General features: G+C 34.2%; 1 protein-coding gene across 1 annotated transcript; it reads right to left on the reverse strand.

Annotated features, from left to right (window-relative positions):
• Positions 1 to 742: 742 nt before the first annotated feature.
• On the reverse strand, positions 743 to 15,057 carry LOC110453281. Its single transcript, XM_021502168.1, has 17 exons — positions 14,948 to 15,057; positions 14,502 to 14,677; positions 13,836 to 13,970; positions 13,504 to 13,667; positions 12,999 to 13,188; positions 11,510 to 11,619; positions 11,020 to 11,131; positions 10,490 to 10,693; positions 8,846 to 8,893; positions 7,814 to 8,002; positions 6,591 to 6,734; positions 5,620 to 5,802; positions 4,834 to 4,961; positions 3,542 to 3,674; positions 2,632 to 2,831; positions 1,494 to 1,586; positions 743 to 896 (listed from the first exon to the last, which is right to left on the reverse strand). Exons 1-16 carry the CDS (start codon positions 15,048 to 15,050, stop codon positions 1,496 to 1,498), a joined length of 2,310 nt encoding a protein of 769 aa, XP_021357843.1. The 5' UTR covers positions 15,051 to 15,057; the 3' UTR covers positions 743 to 896; positions 1,494 to 1,495.
• Between the last annotated feature and the right edge of the window lie 10,692 nt (positions 15,058 to 25,749).

The raw sequence follows: 25,749 nt of genomic DNA on the forward strand, positions 1-25,749 counted from the left end.
GGTCACCCCACACCTAGATTAACAGGAGGTTCCACGTGTAAGAAACATCATGTAATCATATAATGAGATGCATTAAGATCAATGATACCATCTTGAAACATGTGTCTTCTTTGACGTCACGATTAAAAGCTCACATTATGACAAATCATTGTGACAGAGAATATTTACTACATGTAATGTTATTATAACATTGTATTATATGTATTGTCATCATGCAAACACCATAGTGCTTAAATTAAGAGATGCCACACAAGTTTAGGTTATATATGATAGTAACAAATCCACATAAAAGTGTTTTGACACTACCGTTGCTCGGGTAGCTACGACCAAGAGTGCGTCCTTTTGGGCGGTACTGTAGTCAGTGACCGACCCTAGGGTCTCAGCACAATCGACAAACTCATGGTCAGCTAAGTTGGAAATCTGGGTAGTGGTCAGTGCAGAAAGTCCAGTAGTACCAAGCAAGTGCATAACCGTACATGTCAGGGAGGCTGTAGGTACAATTTGATAAGTCAAAACATTACTTGTCAGGTTTGTCAATAATACACAAAACATAAGAACAAATTTTGGTACTTGAATAGGAAATCAATATTGTACTTTCTTTTTCATTTTTCAATTATTTTTTCGTATTGCGTTTCAATGTTAAGCATATTTAATATTACACAGTCGAAGTAAATGTATGTACCTGTCGATCTCCTCTTTCTGCTGCTAGGGGCTACAGTGGTTCTCTCTAAGGCAGTCGCACCTTTTTCCTTGAAATATTTTTCTTGTTCATCGAACTTTTTTTGTTCATCCTCATTGATATCGTTTTTGAATCCCGCTTTTTTTCTTATATCTTGTGATGTTCTCTTTTCCTTAATCGCTTCCATAGAAAAAGGAACACTTTCAGCCATAGTTTCCTAGAAAATAGGTTTATTAGGGGATGCAAAAATATCTTGGTCTCAATTTATTTTGATTCTTTTATATTTTCATTTGAGTAAATTTTATAAAGCTATTAAAAGAAAAAGAAACATGTGTGTTAATATTTAGAAATGAAAAATAGTTGTGTGAGAGTTTTCCAATCTGTGCTGAAACAAACCCTCTTGAAATGCCAAGATAACAAGTGGCCGAATTATTTACAGACAGACATGCTGATATTTAGCAAAGAGACATAATGTTGCTTTATTTTTATATCTATTAAAACTATGCAAGAATGCGTACACCTTTTCCAACCACTGGGCAACATTCGCGAAAAACAACAGTGTCTATCAATGATGTATGCAATTATGACACATAATGTACATTTCAATTTTTATTACAAGTATAAATTTCATTCAGATAGTTACTTTTCATGTACAGTGTAATATCAATATTCCGATACAAACACATTCTGAACATTATGGAAATTGATGTCTTTTATTTTTCAAGCGGTAAACCAATTTTATTGTCAAACTAGATGTTTTGTTTCAGACAAGCTATTCGCATCTACATTATGAAGGGCAAAACAGTATACTTACATCTAGAATTGTGTCAAGGATGTTTTTGAAAGAGCAGCCGCCATTGTTCCTATATCTCTTAATGTTGTTGGTTTAACCTGCGCACCACTCGTACTGTAAGCATAACAACAGACATCTCACAGCGGCTCGTCCTACACTATGTTTTGACACCAGTAAATCACACTGTAACTATGGTTAATATCATTTCATCGTGACTCATTCTTTACTATGTTACGACAGAAGTGCTCACGCAGTAAACATAATAAAATGAATCTCTTAGTGATGAATGATAATAACTCGAGGTTTGTATATACCGTTTTATTCCAACCTAGTTCGTAGGTCGTCTCAAAGCGATTCACAAATTATAATCCGTTGTTATTCCGTCTTTGCGTATTGCAGAGTTATCTTCTCTTGGCAGCAGGTATTGATTGTTAAGTCACTTGTTTGTGAGAGTAACGTCATCAATTTTTGAGAAAACGACGTAATTTTCTCAAACAAACCAATGACGTAACAATCAATACCTGCTCCCAAGAGAAGATAACTCTGCAATCCGCAATGACGGAATAGGGCCTTTGCAACCAGCCAATATATTTCTCAACTCCATGTGGAGCATACAGCCTTTTCGGCGCTCACAGCTAGCATTCTAAAATTATAGCACTGCCTAACCACGTACTCATTTACGAGTAGACGGGAACAAGCAGAGTAAAGTATCTTGATCAAAGATATAACACAATGCCGTGCCGTGACTCGAACCCGCACCCCTTCGGTCACCCAGCGTCCTACCACTAGACTACCGTGCCTCCATGATTCACGTGATTCACACTATAGATTGTTATGACGGTATTGCTTATACAATAAACGTAACAAAAGGCATTTCACAATGACTCCTTCTGCACTATGTTATGAGAGTCGTGTTTATACAGAAAACATAACATTATTTTAATGAATCGTGTATGTTTCATTGTCCCCTGTGTTAAATGACGGACACGTACAGAACCTTTTCCAGTGATTCGTCACAGATTTAAAATCGTACTAGTAATCGACAAATTACACCTCAATATTCAATGGCTGTACTATATGAACCTATATAACATTTTAATTTTCGTAGGACAAGTGCAAAGCCAATTTTTAATGTTTATCATTTTTGAAGTTGACTTACATTTGCTTGTGTGATGTATAGACGGAAAGTGCTGCGTCACGTTCCGTCTTACCCAGTGTCGTACATCCGTCAAGGGATTTTATGGTCGCCTCAATCGCCGTGGAATCTATCCGACGGATACCCGCTTCGTTAATTCCGCACAATAAACTACCAGCCAAGTTTAATTCGTCTCCTGAGAAAGTGCCAGTTGTCTGTTTACTCTTGATAAACAGAATTGAATAAATATCCTATGAATTGATCACAGATTTAATTTACCAACTTTTAAATTATTTAGGGATGCTTTATATTTGCTGATGAAATAATGCCCATCCATTAAGTTATTTTTGGCGTATCAATTACCATTTTTTGCGACAAGTGATTTGGAAATTAGGGGACTTTGTAGCGGTTAATGATACTATTGGTATTTGCTATTTATTATTATCATTATAATACAACATGTGTAAAACACCCTTTCTTATTTCAATTAAATGATTCTAACTTTAATCAGTTGAATACTCATAAATCTAACTTACATTCAAACACTGAACATCATATTAAACTTAATGCCACAAAGTGATCTTGTTTGTATGTAAATAAGGTGTCTTTAAACAATTTAAATAATAATCAGTCGGAATGATTGACTATAGTTTTCCCTCCATAGTGGCTGAATATGGTATAGAGATTGTATGTATTAGGGCTCGGAGTCGCGTCACACAATTCAGTCCATACACATAAAATTGATAGCATACTTATTCAGTTAACACCCCGACATTAATAGTATCCAGGGTATGAATATCTTTGCTTGAACACACAATTTATAGCCACAGTAACGGAACCAGTTTGGTTGCCAACAACTCAAAACTGAAGACCCCAGCTTAGGGGTCGAGAATGTTCATCACTCAATGGGTTAACAAACAATTAGAATAGTTACCTGACATGCGGCAAAATAGTTCCATTTATCTTGAAGCTCTTTTTTTGTTAGTAGTTTCTTAGTATCAACAGTCTGCAGTGTCCCTACGATATCTGTACACACATGAGTACCGTACTTATTCAGTTCGTCCTGACTGAAGTACAAACAATACAGCAATCATTTGCAGTGACACTATGATAAAACGTGGTATGAACACATGAGACGAATAATGACAACAACATGCATGCGTTAGAATATTTATGGATAAAATATAATTCTTCATGTTAAAAAAGAGTACCAAAAAAATAAATAAATTGAAACATTTCGAAAATACGCAATTGCCCCTCTCTCCTCTACCATCGTTCTGTGGCCAATGTAGTACATGTACCTCTACCATTGTTCTGTAGCCAATGTAGTACATGTACCTCTAACATTGTTCTGTAGCCAATGTATTACATGTACCTCTACCATTGTTCTGTGGCCAATGTAGTACATGTACCTCTACGATTGTTCTGGAGCCAATGTAGTACATGTCCCTCTACCATTGTTCTGTAGCAAATGTAGTACATGTACCTCTACCATCGTTCTGTAGCCAATGTAGTACATGTGCCTCTACCATTGTTCTGTAGCAAATGTAGTACATGTACCTCTAACATTGTTCTGTAGCCAATGTAGTACAAGTACCTCTACCGTTGTTCTGTAGCCAATGTAGTACAAGTACCTCTACCGTTGTTCTGTAGCCAATGTAGTATATGTACCTCTACCATTGTTCTGTGGCCAATGTAGTACATGTACCTCTACGATTGTTCTGGAGCCAATGTAGTACATGTACCTCTAAGTCTTTTGAATACCTTGAATACAATTGTGATGTTGATACACACATGAAGCACTGATCTGCATAAAATTTGTTTTCTTACGGAATGTTTTTTTGATCAAGTTCACTAAAATTGTTAAGATTGCAGGCAACATTTGAAACGTCACGTTGTAATATACCTGTTCAACAATCCGTTCAAGTACACTTCGAAAACACTTCCTTCCGATAATTAATTTCTACCTGAAACTTGCAGTTGGTACAATTGAAAACAATATGTTTGGTCAAATAAGAAGTCAAAGATCAAAAGGTAAATGTGTGATTTTATGCCCATTAACTTTGTCATTGTTTCGATATTATTTGTTTATTTTTTGACACATTGACTGAATTTTATGCATAGTCAGTGTTTCGAATTTGAATATATGGAGAACAGATACACTGGATGTTTGTCTGACATTGACTGTAAAAATCGATCACTGCATAATAAGTTTGATAACACTACCTGTGCATGAGGAGGATTGGTGGCGATATATCACTTATTGTGGCGGGGGTTGTGTCCGCTGTCAAGGTTTCCGCTGAAATGCTATCAAACCCCATGTAGTCTTTTCTCAGTCTGTATAACTCTCTTATCTGAGGAAAAAAGAACTCAATTGAGGAATAATGACTGATGAACCTCAATGTGTACGTTTTAGCAGTTGCTTTTGAAGGAGCTAACATTTCGATTTAAACAGTAATCTGTTAAATAAAGAAAGACAAAATGATAGAAATGTAAGGCTCTTATCAAAATGATGTCCTCAGGGGTAACATGATCATGCGAGGTTAGCACAATAGTGACTCTTTCTATCCAGGTGAACTTCCAGGCTTAACAACCCGAAAACTGCAGATTCAACACTCCACTAATTTGCACCTTAAAACTAACAATTCTGCACTGGACTATTTTTTAACCTTACAACTTCCTAGTCATCACCACACGAATTTGTACCTCAAATCACGAATTCAACAATCCACCAAACTGTACCTCTAAACCGCCATGTATACACTGCCAATTCAACGCTACACGATTTGTTACCTAAAAACTACAATGAAACTCTACACCAAATAGTTCTTCAAAACTCTGTATTCAGCACTGCACGAATTCGTATTTTACGCAAAAATAAAAGCCAATATCAAAGCTGAAGAAAATATGAAATAATTGTAAGATTTTAGCATTATACAGAATATACACCCGGATTTAGTAATACACACTTCACAATATAACTGCTTAGAATGACGTCCGATGCGGTGTTACCTGTCCGGAACACTCGTTGTTGCCAATGGCATTGAGTATCTCAACGAAGGAGCTGTCCTTTGGAAAGTGTTCGATATCAGAAATTGTGAACCCGCAGTTCAACGGTCCCAGATTCTGTACGCTCTGTAGATCAAAGTCATTGGATTCGCGTTCCTGTTTGATCCTTTTCATCAGATTTCTAGACTGTAATGATAATGAAAAATCATTTATGCTTAATTTCAGACACATTTATACTTCATTTCCGACTCATTTATACTTCATTTCAGACACATTTATACTTCATTTCCGACACATTTATACTTCATTTCCGACACATTTATACTTCATTTTACGACACATTTATACTTCATTTACGACACAATATACTTCATTTGAGACAACTTTCTCTAACTGTTGGTAATAATTACACTCATACTATCTGTATGAGAATTTTTATATTTCAAAAGTATTTCAAAAACAAAAGTATCTGCAGATACAACAGACATATTCCTAAATAGACGAAATGGTCATGTGGTGTTGTAAAATGTTATTGTTATCAGGCTTTTGACATTGTCTGATCTTTTAAATGTGTATTTAACGCCATTAAGTGATTGACCACGCTGACGGATCATCAGGCCTCGATATTAATTAGAGCTTGGATTTATTCTGGCACGAATAACATGAACTGTTGTTTGAAAACAAATTACGTTACAGTGTATAACTAAACGTTGTAAATTTGTAACTTTAGAAAAGGTTAGTAAAGTTGGTATCGTTTCCTTTTGCTGAATTGTTAGATCTCTTCAGGTCTTTAGTACCACTGAAAAGTCCAAAATAGACGAACATGCCATGTGGTGCAGTTAAATGCTTACTAAGTTTGATTTTTTGCATCGGCTTACTAAACTTTTAAAAAGAATTTTACTAGGGCATATATAGAATATGCATATTTCATATAGTTTTGGACAATGAAGACTTATGCAAGCAATTTTCCATACCTGTTTAGGAGAAACCTCTAGAGTATATTCACCATTCTCGATATCAAAAATGTCAGAGGAAGTCATGTTCTCAATATCGGCTGGTGATATCAAAGACGCAAATTTCGATTGCAACAATTTCTTCGTTCCAAGTTGCTTCTGGAACTATGAATAAAAGTAAGCATTATTTATCAGAAGGAATACTTGTTGGAAAGTTATACAAAATGATAGAAATATGCGGACACATGTACATGATATACATACAGAAATGGGGAACCTGGTATATAGAAGTGTGAACTTTTAATCTTAAATTGAGAGATTGGGGAGGTGAGGATTGGTGATCATAAGGTCGAGTAAAGACTGACAGAGTCATGAAAGGAAAAGTGAGGAATGAAGAAGTCAGGATAAGAGAAATTAGCACCGAAGAAATCGGAATATGACAGATGAGGATTAAAGAACCCGAATAGGAAATGAAGTCATGATAGGAGGAGTGAGGATTGACGAAATAGAGATAAACAAGTTGAGAAAGTGGAGATTAATGTCGTAAAGTAGAAAAGGATGGAGGCACAAGCTTGAGGGCACATAGACAGAACCATAAGCCAAACTTGAGACGAAAAGAATTGAAAAGGCACACAAACCAAAAGGAAAATACCGGAAGAATTTGGCGCTTTGTGCAGCACATGTGGTATCCAGATTTTCAGATTAACGTACAAGTTAACTAGTTTCACAGGAAAAGGCACGTGCTATGGGTTGTTTCAATCGAACATTCCAGCGATTGTTGATAGCGTGTTTGATATTTTAATGTCTTTATTTTGTTTTTCTTAGAAAACGAAAGCAGTGAAAATGTGAATATAAGCATAAAACTACGTTAAGGTGTGGTTTACAGACCGCACCCGAAAGCAGTTTAAAGCGTGATTACGTGTAAGTGGATTCCTTTTACAACGTAATTATTGTATAATATGATTTTTTCCTTATTGGTGTATTCGTTGTTACAGTCGAATCGGGAATAATACGTTCATCAAAATAGTTTACAATTAAATGCATGCAAATTCAAAACTTACAACCAACCGCGCAAAGTTGTATAAAACGAAATACTTCATAAAAAACATTTACAAAAGAAAATCTCCTTAAATCAAACATCAAATGATTGAATGAAATAAATATTGCTCATAGATGTGATGTATAAGGAAAGATAATAGTAAGTCGTGATTTTTGTCCCGTTAAGGTATTAATGATTTAGATACCTTGCTTTTAAGTTTATTCATGACAGCCTTGGTTTCTAAACTGTCCTCTTCCCGCAGACTCTCGTCCAATGAGTCTAAAAAGTACTCGTCAAATGAACTGTCGGGGATGGCCTCATAATCAGTGGCGTTCAAGGCCTTTAAACACACACGTGGCCCCATCTGCCAAAGGTTTTCACTAGTGAATTTTCCCTGTTCATGCAAGATAAATAGGTATCTACACATCTTGATATTATAAACATATTATCATAATATCAGCATGTGAGACATTACATTATAAAGTACGAATATAAAAGAAAAATTACGCAGAAAAAGCCTCTCTGTGTGTACCTCCGAATTCCTGTAGATCGTTATAACATATGTATTGCACAGTGGTGTCTGCAATACATTGGTTGTGTCGAACACATGTAACTTTTACTCGAAGTGATAATGTTCCAAGCCAAGGTGTTCCAAATTGCGTATAACAGTTAATAATGTTTCACGACTTAGTAATAAATAGCTTTATATAACATGGGAGTCGCCAGGGGCAGTACATCCCCAATCAGCTTTAGTAACAGCGACCCTGATTTTGTTTAGCTGTATACGATCATGCATTCTGAAGTTAGCATCTAGACTAGAATTGTAAACGGATAGACAGACAGACTTTCCACGTGATTAATTTGGTCCGAAATGGATGCAAAAACCATTCTTATTATTTCAAAATACAGAATAGTGAAAAGTCAGCAAAACAGTTAATATAATTCTAAATTGATTAAACTACTGCGGCAAAATATTGAAAATATAATTACATAGAGACCCGTGAAAAACTGTATAAGACTTCTTGCTTTGGATGTGTAAGGTAAATTGCTTCATCAAGAAAACCTGCAAAGCCAATCGAGGTCTAATCCAAGTAATTTCACGTCCTCAAAATGAGAATTAATGTAGCGACAACAAAATAACAAGGCACTCTAATGAGCATGATCGACCTTCATAACTTGCAATTAAATTCAGTAAATCATAATTGATATACATATTAAAAAAAAAGAAACAACTTACGTCTGCTCTGTTGTACAATGTTCTTGTTAAAGACATAAATGTCCGAGCCTTGAAATGGATGAAAGTAAATAAGATTATAATAATTAGTTCTCTCTATTGCCATTTAAGTTTTAACAATATTACACCAACAACGACCCTTTAGAAATAGTCCCACATAATACAACCATTAGATGGCTTGCGTGTGCGCACAGCATCAAAATTAGGTAAGATGATATGATAACTGTGAATTTTCGGAGGCATTCCTATTGTGGAAACAATGAATTGATTGATATTTTTACGTTAAGTACTTAATACTCTTAACCAAATGTCCATAGAACTGATTCAAAACAAAATGAATATTTGAGATTTTGGAAGTTAAGCAATAGAAAGGTTATATTAGACGCACGGGTAAGATTTGATTAAAGATTTACCACCCTTTTTAAAGCTAGGAAATACTATAATGGCTTATAAACTTAAGCCAAAAAGTGTTTATTTTTTTATTTTCTCCAATTAATAATGTAATAAGATGCATACTATATATAAGACATAACTGGATTTATTAAAGATCTTTTTTTTCAAGTTTAAATATTTAACAACCTTCTTTAAATATTATATAAATGGATCTGATGTTGCAATTATACTATTTACTACCCTTTTAATGGAATATTGACCCTAGTGTCATCTAAGTAGCTATTAAATACATATATATATGCTACTCAGATTCTATCTTAGTCTTCGTAACTGTATAGAACAAATATTGTAAGTTTCATCAGTGGCCAGACATATTCAATTGCATTATCCAGTGGACACTTTAAAAATCAAAGTGCAGAATACATATCAAAATAATGGATAACTTAGCCTATGCCTTTGTACATTGAATGTGCATACCTTATAAGTAAGTTTTCGTGTAGAAACAGAAACCAGAAGGACATACATACAGACAGACAGACAGATAGAGACAATGTGATAACATCCGAATGCCGAGTCACAATTACCATCATAGTTCTATATAACATAATAATGATTATGTCATTATATATATATATAGATATCAATTTAACATAAACAATAATGACTCCCTTTGTTTAACATATTAGTTTTATTTTCAAAGTAATGACTTCTATCATTAAAGATTTATTTTTTTTATTTGAGAAAAAGATATAATTCTTCTATTTAAATACGCAAATATTCATAGCACGCAAATATTCATAGCAGTTTTAAAGTAAGTATAGAACTTGATTGAATTTTCATTCCAAAGGATATCTGTTAAATGAATCTAATGTTTTCCTTTAGATGAGACTTTGCTGAGCTAAATAAAACAAAATCGGCACAAGTTGTTTCATGAATCCCATAAGAAATAGAAACCAATTCAACATTATCTTTTTATTACATTACCAAGAATGCACACGAATGTTCAAAATCATTATCTTATTACCGTTGTCAAGTGCTGAACCATTTTAATTTTATGCCTATTATTTTTCAATGCGACTTGATTAAGTTTGACGTAACAATTGGTGTTATTTCATGAGGTTTTAGGCAAAATATGTTACATGCATAACATTGTATTTATAGCAAACATTTTATCAATACAAATAACTAAGTTTCATATCGTTACCACAGCATATCCTATATTTGTTAACACAAATTATACAATTACTGCTTTACCTGTACTCTGCTGGTTATGTCCATTTGCTGTAGGACGTTACCAGACACCATTCCTTCTATAACAGCAGTCGGAATATGTCTAAAGTCAGATGCGGGAAAATACGGTATCATGCATTCCATACATGCAGCCTTTGTATCATCCAAAGTCACTGGATCCGTATATGTAGGCAGTTTCCTGCGGAATACGTCTGTCACCGTTCTTTTCTACAATGTAGTTCACAAAGAAAAAATTGAATTCCTTTTATTATACAAAAGTTACTAAATAAAGGAGTTCATTTGGACATAATTATTAAATAAACATAATTATAACACTTTCCTTGACCTTAAAACGTATCATTTTAAATGAATGAAATAAATGAAAAAACAAAAAAAAATCCAAATGAATGTCGGAATTCTGTATTACATTACGTGCATTTAACACAATGTCCGAATGTAAAAAAACCTAATATACCAATCGTTAAGCACTTTTATTACATAAATATGATAAATGATTCGTGTTGTTCAGCCACATCGATATGAATAGTTTTTACCTTTCCCTTTTCAAGTCTGTCAAACGTCGTCTGACACAAAATACAGAGTGCATGCTCCATCTCAGTTGCATTGAGTTGTTTTAGTTGTTTTCTGCTCATTGCATTCACAAGTCTAAACAATCAATGTAAATAGACTTCATTAAGTAAAGAATTGTGACTATTATGGTATTTTACATATTCTGTTTGTAACGTGATGTTGTCAGGTATAGAAAGCTTGTTAGGGAACCTGTTCAAACATACACGGATTGTTGAGGAAGCGTTATAAGTTGAGTACTCGGCTACACATGTGAGATTTAATAATTGAATATCCTGTCATATAAGTAATTATTTGTTATTGAGTATTTTAATATGTTACATGTCTACAGTTTAGATTTATGTATTTTATTTTTTTAAAGCATTTTTTAACGTACAAATGTACAAAGGACATCGTATAAATGTTTATTATTATTCAAATAAAACGAGTATTTTTCGAAAATGGACGACTTAGTACCTGGGTATCTGCTCGCGGCTAAGTGTTGATGGATCAAACGAAGGAATGTGTTCAATAAATTTCATAGCGTTACCGGGAGATGTTTTGCTAACATCCATCGTAGACAGGATCTGGTAAAAATAAAAGAGTATTTACTAATATTGTGCTTATATATCAAACGTATTGTAACACCCACTTAGACATTGAATGGAGAAAATTTACGAGTATCATACTCATACCAAGAAGGACAACTGGTTAAACATTACCCGTTGTTATTCACTGGGAGCAATGCCTATAAGAGATATCGTTCTACCTTGATGTTTTAGTTTAAAGCATGATTAAGTAATAAGCAAAACATTAATTACGAACATTTCCAAAACGATGAAATGTATAACAGATAGTGTGTAGATACAAAGTTACTGAACAATGTTTTTATTTGATAAATGACTTTGTCAGTGATAACCTATAGTATATTAAACATCATGAAAAGGTTCATTTAGCAGGAATGTAAGGCATATTTGCAAGAACGATGTTCTTTTCCAGCCAGTGTCGCTGACACACACGGGTGAACAATGGGAAGTAACTACCACATCACTAACGTTACCAGCGACCAGGCTGGCAGAAAACATCGTTTTTGCATAGCAGTGACTCGATGAATCTTGCAAATATATCCTATATTTTATCTAATCTTTATTACATGTACCTTTCACTATATACATGTACTTAACGTTGCATAGATTCGTATTTTTCTGCCTTTTGTTTAGATCTCAGGAAATATAGATGTAATTATACCACAAATTAACCATGAACTTATTTAATTTTATTAATTTATTGTCGGTAAAGTCAAAAACCTTAACATGTTTAAAAAATCATATATTAGTTTCGGTCTTAGCAAAAAGACACAGTCGCGAGTCAAATATTTCGTCTTGGTAGGTGAATTCATGTTGAGGTTATTTAAAAAATATGAAACGCTGTAAATTGATATAGACATTGAGAAGTGGCACATGCAGTTTTCAAAAATGATATGTAAATCACAAACGTACAATCTCGTCATTTTTTGCCTTGCAATACAATTTGTTGGCTTTCTTGTAAGTAGTTCTCCCCTGGCTGCATTGCCATTGGTAATATGAAGATATTTGGTTGTTAATATTTGTGTGCAGGAGAGCGACTTATCTATCGTGTATGTGTATTTGTTGACTGCATTTCATGATAAGAAATTGGTCTTATCACAATAAATCTCTCGTTCTCACGCATGAAACATTATGCTTCCATCTGGCGGAACTCTATTGTTGTTATCATTAAAACTGTCATTCAAATGAAATTGGAGCTGCAGGCACATGTTATCGAAGGTACTTTTACCCTCTTTTTAGTGCATTTGTTCGAAATCACATTTTTATACTCTTACAATTTATTCATACCTTGTAGCCTTAAATTGAAAATGTTATGTGAATTGTAGGAATTGTTACCCATAATGCGTATTCAGTGCTTATTTATTCGCTATATAGCATACCATGGAATCGTCGTAAAGTGTCCTAAAACTGCTTGGGTCTGCTCCACATTGTTGTAGGAGATCCATCAACGTACTATCCATGTCAGCTGGGATACTCGACAGGCTTCTAACGTTAGCTATGATCCGTTTTGTTATGATACCAATACTTTCTGATGAAAAATTTCCGCAGGATTTGCTCAATGTCTTCATGCTGAAATATAACATAACGAAAGAAAACAGTAATCTGCTTGCTGTTACCAATGATTACAAACTGATACTACTAAATAAAAACATCACGATTATCTAGATAAGGATATGTCACTCATTTCCGATTCTGTCTTGGTGTCTTGGTATTTGGATACATTTCTATAATAACATTAAGCTGAAAATCCATAATAAAACAATATTGTTACCAGTACACAAAACACATTCTTGTCCATGCCATTATTTCTACACAAATCACACTTAAGGGCAACTTATGAAATAATATTAAACATCGTGTAGTGCATTTCGAAACCTTACTTACCTGTCAAGAACAACATCGATGGGAGCTACCTCAAAATGTCTCATTGACAACTTCCTGACGGTGTAGTTGAACGCTATGACCCACGTGTCTTTGCTCCAGTTAGCGAAGTCCTTTAAGTTTAGTATTGAATCCATGTCATCCTCAGTAGGAGTTCCCCCGTTAGACTGTTTGATAAAAAGTAGTTTAACCATTTTAATGTTTTTAAACTAAAAAAAAAAATCAGTCATTATTTTGGTTTCAAATCATGATCTTGAATTAGCATTTTATGTTATATACGTCATAAAGTCATGCATTGCGCTAAAATTGACTGCTTTATTAGTATTATTACGTACCAATAGAATTGACTGGCATTGCAGGTTATCAAGAATAGAACTCCGTATGATGCAGTCTTCTTTACCCAGGTTTCTACAAATAACTTGTTTCACGTCGACTGGCAACGCTGGATATATCTCTATAGCAAAATTCGACTGTAAAAATATAAGTATGATATCTACATATATCAGTTAATGGGATGTACCGATTGTATAATGCACATTTCTATCAATCAAGAAGCAGATTATTCTCAACATTGACTATAAAGTATTAAAAGTGACATATTCGCCTTCTTGTTCTTATTTTATTTCGATTGACATTGAGATATCTGAGTGTGTTAGGCACATAACGATCGATGGTTTCTAATTTCCATTGTTATTCCGATGCAGTTTCAAATAGCTACATGTGTGTATTACATGTATTACATAAAGCGTGCAAGTGTTTTAAACTATTATGTACTCAAGACATTTAACCTCATGCCGGTATGTCAGTGAACATGTGTCCTTCGTTCAATATATTTACTATTTCAAAAGAACCTTTTTATAAATATTTTGGGATACTTTTTGACGTGGTCTGAATTTCTTCGTGTCATTTGACTCATAAAATGCAGGCTGAGTGCATATTTTTAAACTGGTTTGACAAAGCGCAGAATTCGATTTTATGTAAGTGTGTGTTTTATTACGTACGTCTAACATAGTGAAAATGCTCTTTGGGATTAGTCCCATCCTAGCAGCGTCCATATTACCGGGTTGATTAAGAAATGAGGTGATCATCGCCTTTACGTTGGCTTCAAGTCGGGTCCATCTCTTTATGTAGGACATAAAGCCTGCACACGTAGCCAACATGGCATTCGCCTGAAAGTCTGTCAACAGAAACTTCGTTAGCGTTCTAGGAGCTTACTAAGGCGTCTAATGACCATTATAATTGATTATATAATATCAGACATTGATTGACATCGTCTGATATTTTCAACAAGATGTCATATATCAAGTTTTGATTGCTTAAATGGAATCATCGTACAATACTTAGTACCATTCTTACCTAAAGAAAAAACTTAAATGCAATTTTTCAGGTATAATTGGCTTGAGCTTCAGTTTTAAAAATAAATTCGCATTTATAAATATGTACGTACGTGGTAAAGCTACTATCTCGTCATTAGCCTGTCGTAGAACCTGCGATAGAGCATTGACAAATGTCTGATTTATGGATCCGTATTTATCGAACGCCCTGCACATTGTGTTCTTTTTTCTTTCGAACGTCGGACAGTATGTACATTCATGTGGACAAAAGAACGCCAAAGCTTGATTTGTGTTTATGCCCCCTCTACCATCTCTCCCTGTTGTACTTGATGTGATTGTGGACTCATCCTTCTGACTTTGACGATCTTGAAATAATCAACATTGAAAGATTGTAATTATCGCAGACATTTAATGCATATATATAAACTCATAAATGTCTACAAGCAAACAGCCTGGGCGTATCAAACCATATCTTTAGAAAATCCTAACATTACAACAGTTCCATGCAGGTTTATGAATACTAAAATGAATCAGCTGAACAGTGCTTAAGAGATTATACCAAGAATATTTATGGAAATCATATGGGTATTAGTTGTGTGCTGCTGATAAGATTGTCCCCTAGATTCTTGGATTATTTGCATCTATTAGCTTTGTGGATAGTGAATATATATCACGTACGTGGGGTTACTGATCTGAGACCACCATCTCCTCCTAGTGTGGTGGTGGTGGCTACAGTACTTGTCGTTGTGGTCTTTAGTTTATTCTTCTGATCATGAAGACCTGGAAATAATCATCAATTAAAAATCACGATTGTCGAAAACAATATATCAACAAACTATTCAAGGTGTAATATTAAACATACTGGGTTTATTTAACGAAATATTTTATTGATCCAAGCGTCCGAAAAAGTAAGTGTCGTAATTTATGTCGTTCGAGGAATTAGATAGTTCCCTATGAGATCATGATGACGACCATTCTTTGTCCATAGCCTTCATCATCCAGCATAGAACTATGTGTTGTAAGCTCGTGTGTCAGTAGTCGACATCTTTAACGGAAATCATAATATTCGGAGTTTGCCCGTGGATGTCGAAACAACTGCGACATTTGAACACCGTCAATGCGGAGAACAGGGAGGTTACCGTCATAAACTGAAAAGGTCACAACAGGAAGATCAAATCGTCACGTTTATCATGAAGTAATTATGCTGTTATTGTCGAACCGGAATTCAAACATATTTAATCACGGCTTTTGCTTTTATATATATTTTTGGTGATACTACACTGTAAATAAGTATACAGTACTACAGCGGGTATCCCCTTGATTTCAGGATATTGAATATGTCATGCAGTGTGTACTTCTCAGTGTGGTACTACAAAATTGACCTCCCCCATCCCTATCCCCAATGTTTGGGGACACATTTTATGTAATAGCTGTGTAGAAGGATGGGGAGTAATCCCTAAGTTCGGGGATACTCGCTATATAATAGCTGTGTGGAACCACAGAGAAAATTCCCTATGTTTGCGGATCATGGGTATGTNGGGTTATTCATTGTATAAAAATATCACCCATGGCCACCGTACGCTACTGTACTCTGCTACCTAAACTATGTCACAGCAAAGAGTATCGCCAAAGTACGGGGATACTGAGTGTGATACAACTGTGCGATTCTATAGGAATACTGGGTATAGAAGGATCTAGGTGTGGTGATACTTAATTGTACAATAGTTGTGTGTTATCACAGAGAATATCTCCTCAGTTTCGAGACACAGACTATCAGTTAGCTGTCCGGTACCACAAAGAGTATCAATTAAGCTTGGAGATACTTTGTATGTCACAGCTGTGTCATCTACAAAGACTATGTTCCAGGATTGGGGATAGTTCGTATGTTATATCTGAGTTGTCTGCAGAGAGTATTCCTTATGTTTTGGTATGTAATACAATCGAGATTGTCTCCCCTGGGTATAGGGAAACTAAGTGTGCAATAGCTGCATGGAGCTACATGAAGTATCAGAAAGGTCATAGGACACTCTTTGAGTAAGTAGCAGCTTGGTCGTGCTACAGAGAGTATCCCTTATATTTGTGGATGGTGAGTTGTAGCAGAAGTTTGGAACTACACAGAGTTTGTAAAACCTGTACAAGGCTACAGAATTATTTATTTTAGTATATTTAGCAACGTAATTTGAGTAATTTTTCTCTAAGTTTTGGTATATTTAGAAGAATTAGTTGCAAGTTGAAAAAGTTTCAGATTTATTGTTATGTTTCATCTGTGTCGAGATTTGAAGATAGTCATCTAGGCTCGTTGATAGTATGCATTCATTTGTTGTGATGTGTTATATGGTACTTACTTTGGGTAACAGACTTGCGACTTTCATCTACTCCCGCTGTCGTGTCAGCCACAGTACGTGTCGCTAATGCGGCCTTTTGCTCATTTTTCTGATCTTGAAAGCCTTGAAATAATCATCAGTTAAAAATCACGATAAATCAAAACCCGTCAAAACATCTAATGCATACAGACTTGGTCACATCTTGTACCTAAGAATTATATGCTCTGCAAAGTTTTCATTCTGATCACTTATACTGTAATCCCATGCAACTTTATTAACAGCAAATAATTATGTGCAACAAAGATTTCCCCGAGTATCTTGAAGGCATAAAATTATATTAGCGATGTGGTGCTATAAAATAGGTTTGAGGATACTGAATAAGAACAAGGTGCTTGGTGCTATAAAGATAAAAGTTTTGTGATAGCAATATTATCGGGTGACAATGGTTTTCTCGGGTTGACAATATTCTCTGTCACCTGCTAATGAATGTAATATTTATATAATATGTATAAGCTGTGTTGTGCTGAAGAGATTTCCCCTTGGTTTGGGGATACTTACAGGTGTGAAATAGGTGTGAAATAAATGTACAATTCGCACATTAAAAACAATTGAAGTTATGTAATAAAATGATCCCAATATATGTACTCCATGCAAAATCAGACTATATATATATTACATTTAGTTACGGGCTACACAGGTTTAATCTTCGGAAAACTTCGAATGCATTGGTTGTTTGGTGAGAGATTATCCCGTTGGTTTGGGATGCCTTATGGGTATTGGTAATGGTGAGATGCAGTTACCCCGTAACTATTCGTTTGGTGCTTTTATAAACTTATATTACCATCTCCTGTTAGGTTGATATCGGTTTTCCTACTTGTTGTCGTCGGCGGATCGTTCCTCTGACCTTGAAGAAAATCGCGATTATTCAAAGCATTCATTTGTTTGAGTGATGCTATAGGTCTCAATCCCTAGGTTCAGGGGAAATAATCCAATATGTATACATTGGTGGATTACAGATTGATCTACTACCTTTCGGATACTTAACATGCACTAGTTGCGTGGAGTTACAGATAATCATTTCTAGGCTTGGGGTTTGTATTAATACAATGGCATCACTCAGATTATCCACTGGGTTTGGAGATAACATGTATTGATAGTGTATGCTTACTCTCCTAGATTTCGGGGTGTTAGTAAACATTCTTTATACAATGCTGCCTCCTAGATTTGGGGATATTTAACATACATTAGTTACATTTGGTTACAAAGAGTATTTATACCATTGTTCATGTGTTATCCGGTGCTACAGCTATTTCATTTTTATGGAGCATTTGGTGTGTAAAATATAACAGTACTAATGTGTACTGTTTCATGCCTATTTTATTGTTTTTATTCTTCTTGAAATGTTGGTATATTGCTTCCGTGTACAGGAGTCGCCAGCACTAACCAAGTTGTATCTCTGTTTCAACCTTAATGCCCTTATTGTTTGAAATGTGCAACGGATTATAAGCTTAAAGCGATGTTTTCCCGTCTCCCAATGTACCGTTAGGTGAATAAAGTCAAACTTACCATGGACAGCAATAAGTACTGCAAAACAACAGAAAGATCAAATAAAATGGTTGCCATGTTACTGTCGATAAAAAACGAAAACGAACCGACGTTCGCCAGTAAAATATCAATATTGGAAAATAATACATTTATGTAAGGTTTGTACACGGAATACATATGCACATCATAATCGACGTATCGACGTCATCATTTTAAAAGATCATAAGTATGACTTAAATCCTTTGATTTCATGTTCTGAAAAAGAATATCATTCTCCTTCTACTGACACAATTTCATTACATTTTGGAGCCTATTTTTTTAAGCATTAAAATGTCAATAATGTTATATACGACCCACTTTCAACGATAGAATAAACCGACCCATTTTGTACGAATTTTATACGACATTTTCACTTCATATTTGTTTGTAAATAGTTTGTACGTAGTTAAAATATCTATTTATTCGAAAAATGCTCTGTATGTACCTTTCAACAAAACAAACCATGGAAATGTAGATACGACCTTTCATTTCAATAACAACGAGTAGGCTTAGCAAATCGAAGTACATGAAGAATAAAAGATGCAAAATATTATGGTTTACGTCTTACAAATTGAACAACAAATATCCATTCCGTATCAGAGAGTAGTTAACCTATCGACGTTATCGAAAATAGTTTATGCCATAACCATCTAACTAATAGAGCTATGTGACAAAGGAAAACAGTATACCAATGTCATTTTAACGATAGAACTACGTGACAACGAAAAATAAGTAGATGATAAACCATCAGTCCCATAGCATCACGTGATGACAAAAACAGCAGTATGGCAAAGTATCATACCGGCTTATATAATATTAGAGACTAGCATATTAATCAACTATAACAGTAATAAGAAAATGTGGCCATTATAGACCATATTTTAAACAAAAATCAAACCAATGAGACAACTATATATGTAGTTCATCACAATAGACAGCTAGCTGAAAAGATATTTCACAGACACAATTATGGGTAGAGAGGGAACACCGTTCAGTGTACCTAGCAAAATCATTGGTTGATTAACCACCATGCACCGGAATTAGTTTGTGACCTAAGAAAACAGGTTGTAGGGCAGCCATCACACCAATAGAACAGACTAAGGTGGAAAAAAGTCTGATAGAAATAACTTTGACGGACCTATGTGTTTACAGAAAATAGATGAACAACCATGAATACTATACGAGAAGATAAAACAGTTTGTTGAACAACCAACACACCATTAGGAGAGATGTAACATAGAAAACGGCTTGTGGTTAAGACTTTGTGAGAATAAAATGGATTGATGAAGAATCAACACGCAACTAGGAATATCTGACGAGAGAAAATATGTATTTAACAACATTCAAAAGAGTGTGTGACATTAACAATACCTAAATGAGTAAGTACCACGGCGATTAGAATATGTAACGCAAGAAAACCAGTTTGAACAACCACTACGCCAAAATGACCGTCTCACCGATAACATGATTGCTTTTCAACAAGCGCATTGTTCAACATCGAACAGGTAGTTGGAAATATATGAATGACGTTTTAAGGTCGTTTAACAAGTGATATTTCAACAATGTATAACAAAGGTTATACATAAGACTATGGTCATGATGAAGTCTGAGTTTGTAATTCAATCTACTGATTTCTTCAATCAACTGATTGGATATCAGTTTCTACCTTCGTTAAAGACTCGTCGACTTTGCCATAGGTCGTTACAGACCTACATACTTTCCTTAATTACATCATGTTGGATGCCATATATGTTTGGGTAAAATGTACAATTTTGGTATATTCTGTCATACGATTGAAATTTGCATGTGTTCAACGGGAAAACAAAGCATAAATCTTTCCATTTTTTACATTGCTGAAAGTTTCATGGCGAAAATATTACTGCATCAATAAAGTGGGGATTCATAAGGGTAAGTTTAATTTAGCGCCATATTCTAATGCTGCACGCCATTTAGAATGGACGATTCAATGCTCTGCTACGGTTTTCTGCTGTCGTCTGGAATGTTTTTCCACTTATTTTAGCATCGTTTCACTACAAATATGCGGCTTTGGTTGCAGATAATAGGAAATACTGTTCTGTGTGGTAAATATAAATCGATTGAGGACTTTTTTTCAATAAATTCGAACATACATGTATATCATTACGTATATCAGTAAAAATATAAGTTTTATCAAACTGATAACTCCTGTTATTTCACTGGTAAAAATGTAATAAAATGCAATATTTTACTTTTCTTTTCAAAAACTTCATCTCCGATTATTCCCAAAGCATTGCATAAACGAGTAAAGACAATTTTCATCGGTAAACAGCCAAGTATTTTTACACTATAATAGCAGGTGAGCCGTGCAAGATTTGTAACAAATGAATTGGCTTGGTCGACTGAAACAACAAAACACTTCCTCAATGTCCAGCTTTGACAACGGCGTGTTGGTAATATGTATACGATACCACCCTCGTTACCTATGCCACCATAATACACGAACATATGTGTTTAGAAGAAGAAAAAACAGTAGAAACGCAGAAAAGACCAAAAATATTAATTCCAAGTCAATAGCGAAAAAACAATAACAGGAACCGGAAAGTCATGAGTATTAAAGAAAACACTTCCACGACAGACCATGGTAGAACCAGGTTCACTAAGGCCATCAGATGTGGCAACATTCCATGATTTATTTACGTCAGTTCCAACAAAGTTTGTGTTAACAGCCGCCAAGTCGTTTTTCAAGTCTTTTAACTTAAACGAAAGCGGTACTAAATCAACTCTTAATAAATATATTTTAGTTGACAACAAGATATTCACTAAAAGTATAGACTATGAAGGATGTTGCTTCTCGGATATAGTATTTCAAATAGCGAGAAATAGTAAAGATTCATAATTCGTGATTGGAGTAACATTGGGAATTACGGTTATTGTAGAAAAATATCGTGATAAAGGTACATGTAGAGTGGGGAATAGTAGATATTTTACTGAAATAATGTGATGAAATTATGAAGCATTATGAATAAAAAATGCATGCTTGTTTATCACATCCAGTCGTTCAATAACAATATAATTAAATATATACATTGTATTTATGTACTTCATGTCTGGAAAATAATTCGTTATTCAATTCATACTTATTTTTTTGTGGGTGGGGGCATTCATTAGCAATTAAGCATCGAGTCTAATTCATCTATGAATCCCAACAAGAAGCGACTAGTTCTATGAAGCATCCTAGCGCTTCTTTTTAAATTATAATTTATATTTCTTTCTGGTCGAAATTGACAAGCAGTGCCAAAAAAAGTAGTTCCGTGCTGACGAAACCGAAATCAATTAGAGTTCAGAGTTTAGTTTAAATAAAATACTGGCAGTAGGCATACTTTTTTTAAACAGATATAAATATCCATCTTTAATGAAGGGGAAGGGGTATCCAACTTTACCAATTTGATGTCTTTATAATTAACTCATAACACTGTAAATACCATCCAAATAGAGAAGGTATATATGTTTGAAAAACTTATTAAAAATTGTGTCGGCTTCTAAATGTTAGGCCAAAGTTTTTTAAGATATTTTTGATTTTATTTATCAAGTTTTAGGACCAAGTAAAAATTGTATCTGAAAGGTTTGGTTTTAACTGTTAGACATCAATTTTGGACTACTTAAACATTGTATCAAAAATGTTAATTTATCAATATTTATGGAGATCTAGTAAACACTGTATCGGTATCATATTATTTCAAATGTTAAATAATCAAATGTTTAAAAGACCCTCAAAACACTATACAAGTAAAATTGTATTTAAGCTAGTCTGACTCTTTGAAATGAATCAAGAATACCATCAAACCAATTCATATAACGATACATATGCAATATATTTTCTTTGACAATAAGTTATAGCATCAACATAAGATATTACACATTTCTTTAAGCATATCCTTGTATGAAACATGTTATGCTACTTACCAGTATAGATGAGCAGAAGACAGTACTTTATGTCCATGCTGACCATCACTGGGATCCCTCTAGCAGGAATGTGCCCACCTAGTTTTACTGTCGTATTAGTGTACCCGGCCACAATCGATTAAACTCTATGTCTATGTAGGTTCCATCAGCTTACTGTTATTGATCTCCCTAGATAACGGAATACCTAGCATTTTATCTGTTATAGATTTACTTTTTCAATTTCCACGGATGTCTCGCATGTGTTTTGTTTGACGAGTATCATTCATTAGCACACCTCAGAGACCGCCCAGAATAGTATGTCACACGCCAGACGGAATATTTATAAAACATATCATATGAAGAATACGCGAAATGGTTTACACGTTTATATCAAGTCGTGATCTCGCTTAATTTTTTGTGATGTTTTGCTAATAAAAAGTAATATTTCAGTAGATTTATGCAAAGGGTTTCAATTTATTTATTTAGAATGAATCAAAGAGGCGTTCCGAGATCAGGGCCCGTATTCATGAAACCGTTCTCATGCTCAAACCCAGGTTCTGTGCTCAAGCCAACTTTCTTGTGCCAGTGATAAATTAACATAAAACCATATTTTGTCAATGATATGTTAGACATTTTGAAATATTTCAAGCCGATTACTGTTTTCAGTGTTTACACTTTACTCCGTGATCTTTGAACGTGAATTAAGCAGGTTACAAGAAAGTCGGCTTGAGAACATAGATCATGCTTGAGCGTGAGAGCGGTTTCATGAATACGGGCCCTGAACTCGGGGAGCGGTCACGCCAACAGTGTACCGGTTAAATCAACATTCGATCTGTTGTCCTTGGAAACTCGCAAACATTTCAGTTTGGTTGTCCGACATATGTAATCTATTATATTCAGTTTCGTTTTTGTGATTTTTTTATAGGCATGTGTAGTTTGCCATATTTCGTTTGAATGAGTATTTATTGATTGTTGTTGGTATAAGTTTTTTTAATTTAAATTAAGCTCAGGCAACAAGAAAAATACAAATGCAAATGTATGTCAAACAATTTCATAGATTTTATATTTTTTAATATGTAAATTGATTTTTAATGTTATTTCGAAAGGTGCAGAGTTTCATTGTACATGTAGCAAAGAAAAGCATAAAACATATACCACAACATCAAAACACACAGAGATAAAACATATACCACAACATCAACACACAGAGATAAAACATATACCACAACATCAACACACAAAGATAAAACAAATACCACAACATCAACACACAAAGATGAAACAAATACCACAACATCAACACACAAAGATAAATCGTATACCACAACAACAACACACAAAGATAAAACAAATACCACAACATCAACACACAGAGATAAAACATATACCACAACATCAACACACAAAGATAAAACGTATACCACAACATCAACACACAAAGATAAAACAAATACCACTACATCAACACACAAAGATAAAACAAATACCACAGCATCAACACACAAAGATCAAACATTAAGAACAATGTCAACACACAAAGATAAAACAAATACCACAACATCATCACACAAAGATAAAACAAATACCACAAGATCAACACACAAAGAGAAAACATATACCAAAACATCAACACACAAAGAGAAAACATATACCACAACATCAACACATAAAAAGAACAAATATACCACAATATCACCACACAAAGAGAAAACATATACCACAACATCATCACACAAAGATAAAATATATACCACATCATCAACACACAAAGATGAAACAAATACCACAACATCAAAACACAAAGATAAAACGTATAACACAACATCAAAACACAAAGATAAAACAAATACCACAACATCAAAACACAAAGATAAAACAAATACCACAACATCAAAACACAAAGATAAAACATATACCACAACATCATCACACAGAGATAAAACATATACCACAACATCAACACACAAAGATCAAACATATACCAAAACATCATCATACAAAGAGAAAAAATATACCACAATATCAACACACACAGGTAAAACATGTACCACAACATCAACACACAAAGATAAAACATAGACCACAACATCAACACACAAAGATAAAACATATACCACAACATCATCACACAAAGATAAAACATATACCACAACAGCATNAAAACAAATACCACAACATCAACACACAAAGATAAAACATATACCACAACATCAACACACACAAAGATAAAACATATACCACAACATCAACACACAAAAGATAAAACATATACCACAACATTAACACACAAAGATATAACATATACCACAACATCAACACACAATGATCAATCAAATACCGCATTTCAACACACAAAGATAAAACATACACCACAACAACAACACACAATGATACAACAAATACCACAATATCAACACACAAAGATAAAACATATACCACAACATCAACACACAAAGATAAAACAAATACCACAACATCAACACACAAAGATAAAACAAATACAACAATATCAACAAACAAAGATAAAATATAAACCACAACATCAACACACAAAGATAAAACAAATACCACAACGTCAACGCACGAAGATAAAACAAATACCACAACATCAAAACACAAAGATAAAACATATACCACAATATCAACCCACAAAGATAAAACATATACCACAGCATCATCACAAAAAGATAAAGCAAATACCACAACATCACCACACAAAGATAAAACAAATACCACAATATCAACAAACAAAGATAAAATATAAACTACAACATCAACACACAAAGTTAAAACGTATACCACAACATCAACACACAAATATAAAACAAATACCACAACATCAACGCACAAAGATAAAACAAATACCACAACGTTAACACACAAAGATAAAACATACACCACAACAACAACACACAATGATAAAACAAATACCACAATATCAACAAACAAAGATAAAACATAAACCACAACATCAACACACAAAGATCAAACATTAAGAACAATATCAACACACAAAGATAAAATATATACCACAACACCAACACACAAGGATAAAACATATACCACAACATCATCACACAAAGATA

Source organism: Mizuhopecten yessoensis, unplaced genomic scaffold, assembly GCF_002113885.1.
Source record: "Mizuhopecten yessoensis strain PY_sf001 unplaced genomic scaffold, ASM211388v2 scaffold7227, whole genome shotgun sequence".
NCBI classification, from domain to species: Eukaryota; Metazoa; Mollusca; class Bivalvia; order Pectinida; family Pectinidae; genus Mizuhopecten; species Mizuhopecten yessoensis.

Excerpts from the sequence above, each read along its gene's own strand:
- LOC110453281 (XM_021502168.1), bottom strand. The coding sequence starts at position 15,050 with ATGTGCAGGGCGTTCGATAAATACGGATCCATAAATCAGACATTTGTC. Across the intron at positions 4,962-5,619 it reads ACAACGAGTGTTCCGGACAG|ATAAGAGAGTTATACAGACT; the intron begins GTAACACCGCAT and ends TTTTTTCCTCAG. Across the intron at positions 2,832-3,541 it reads ACTATTTTGCCGCATGTCAG|AGTAAACAGACAACTGGCAC; the intron begins GTAACTATTCTA and ends CTGTTTATCAAG.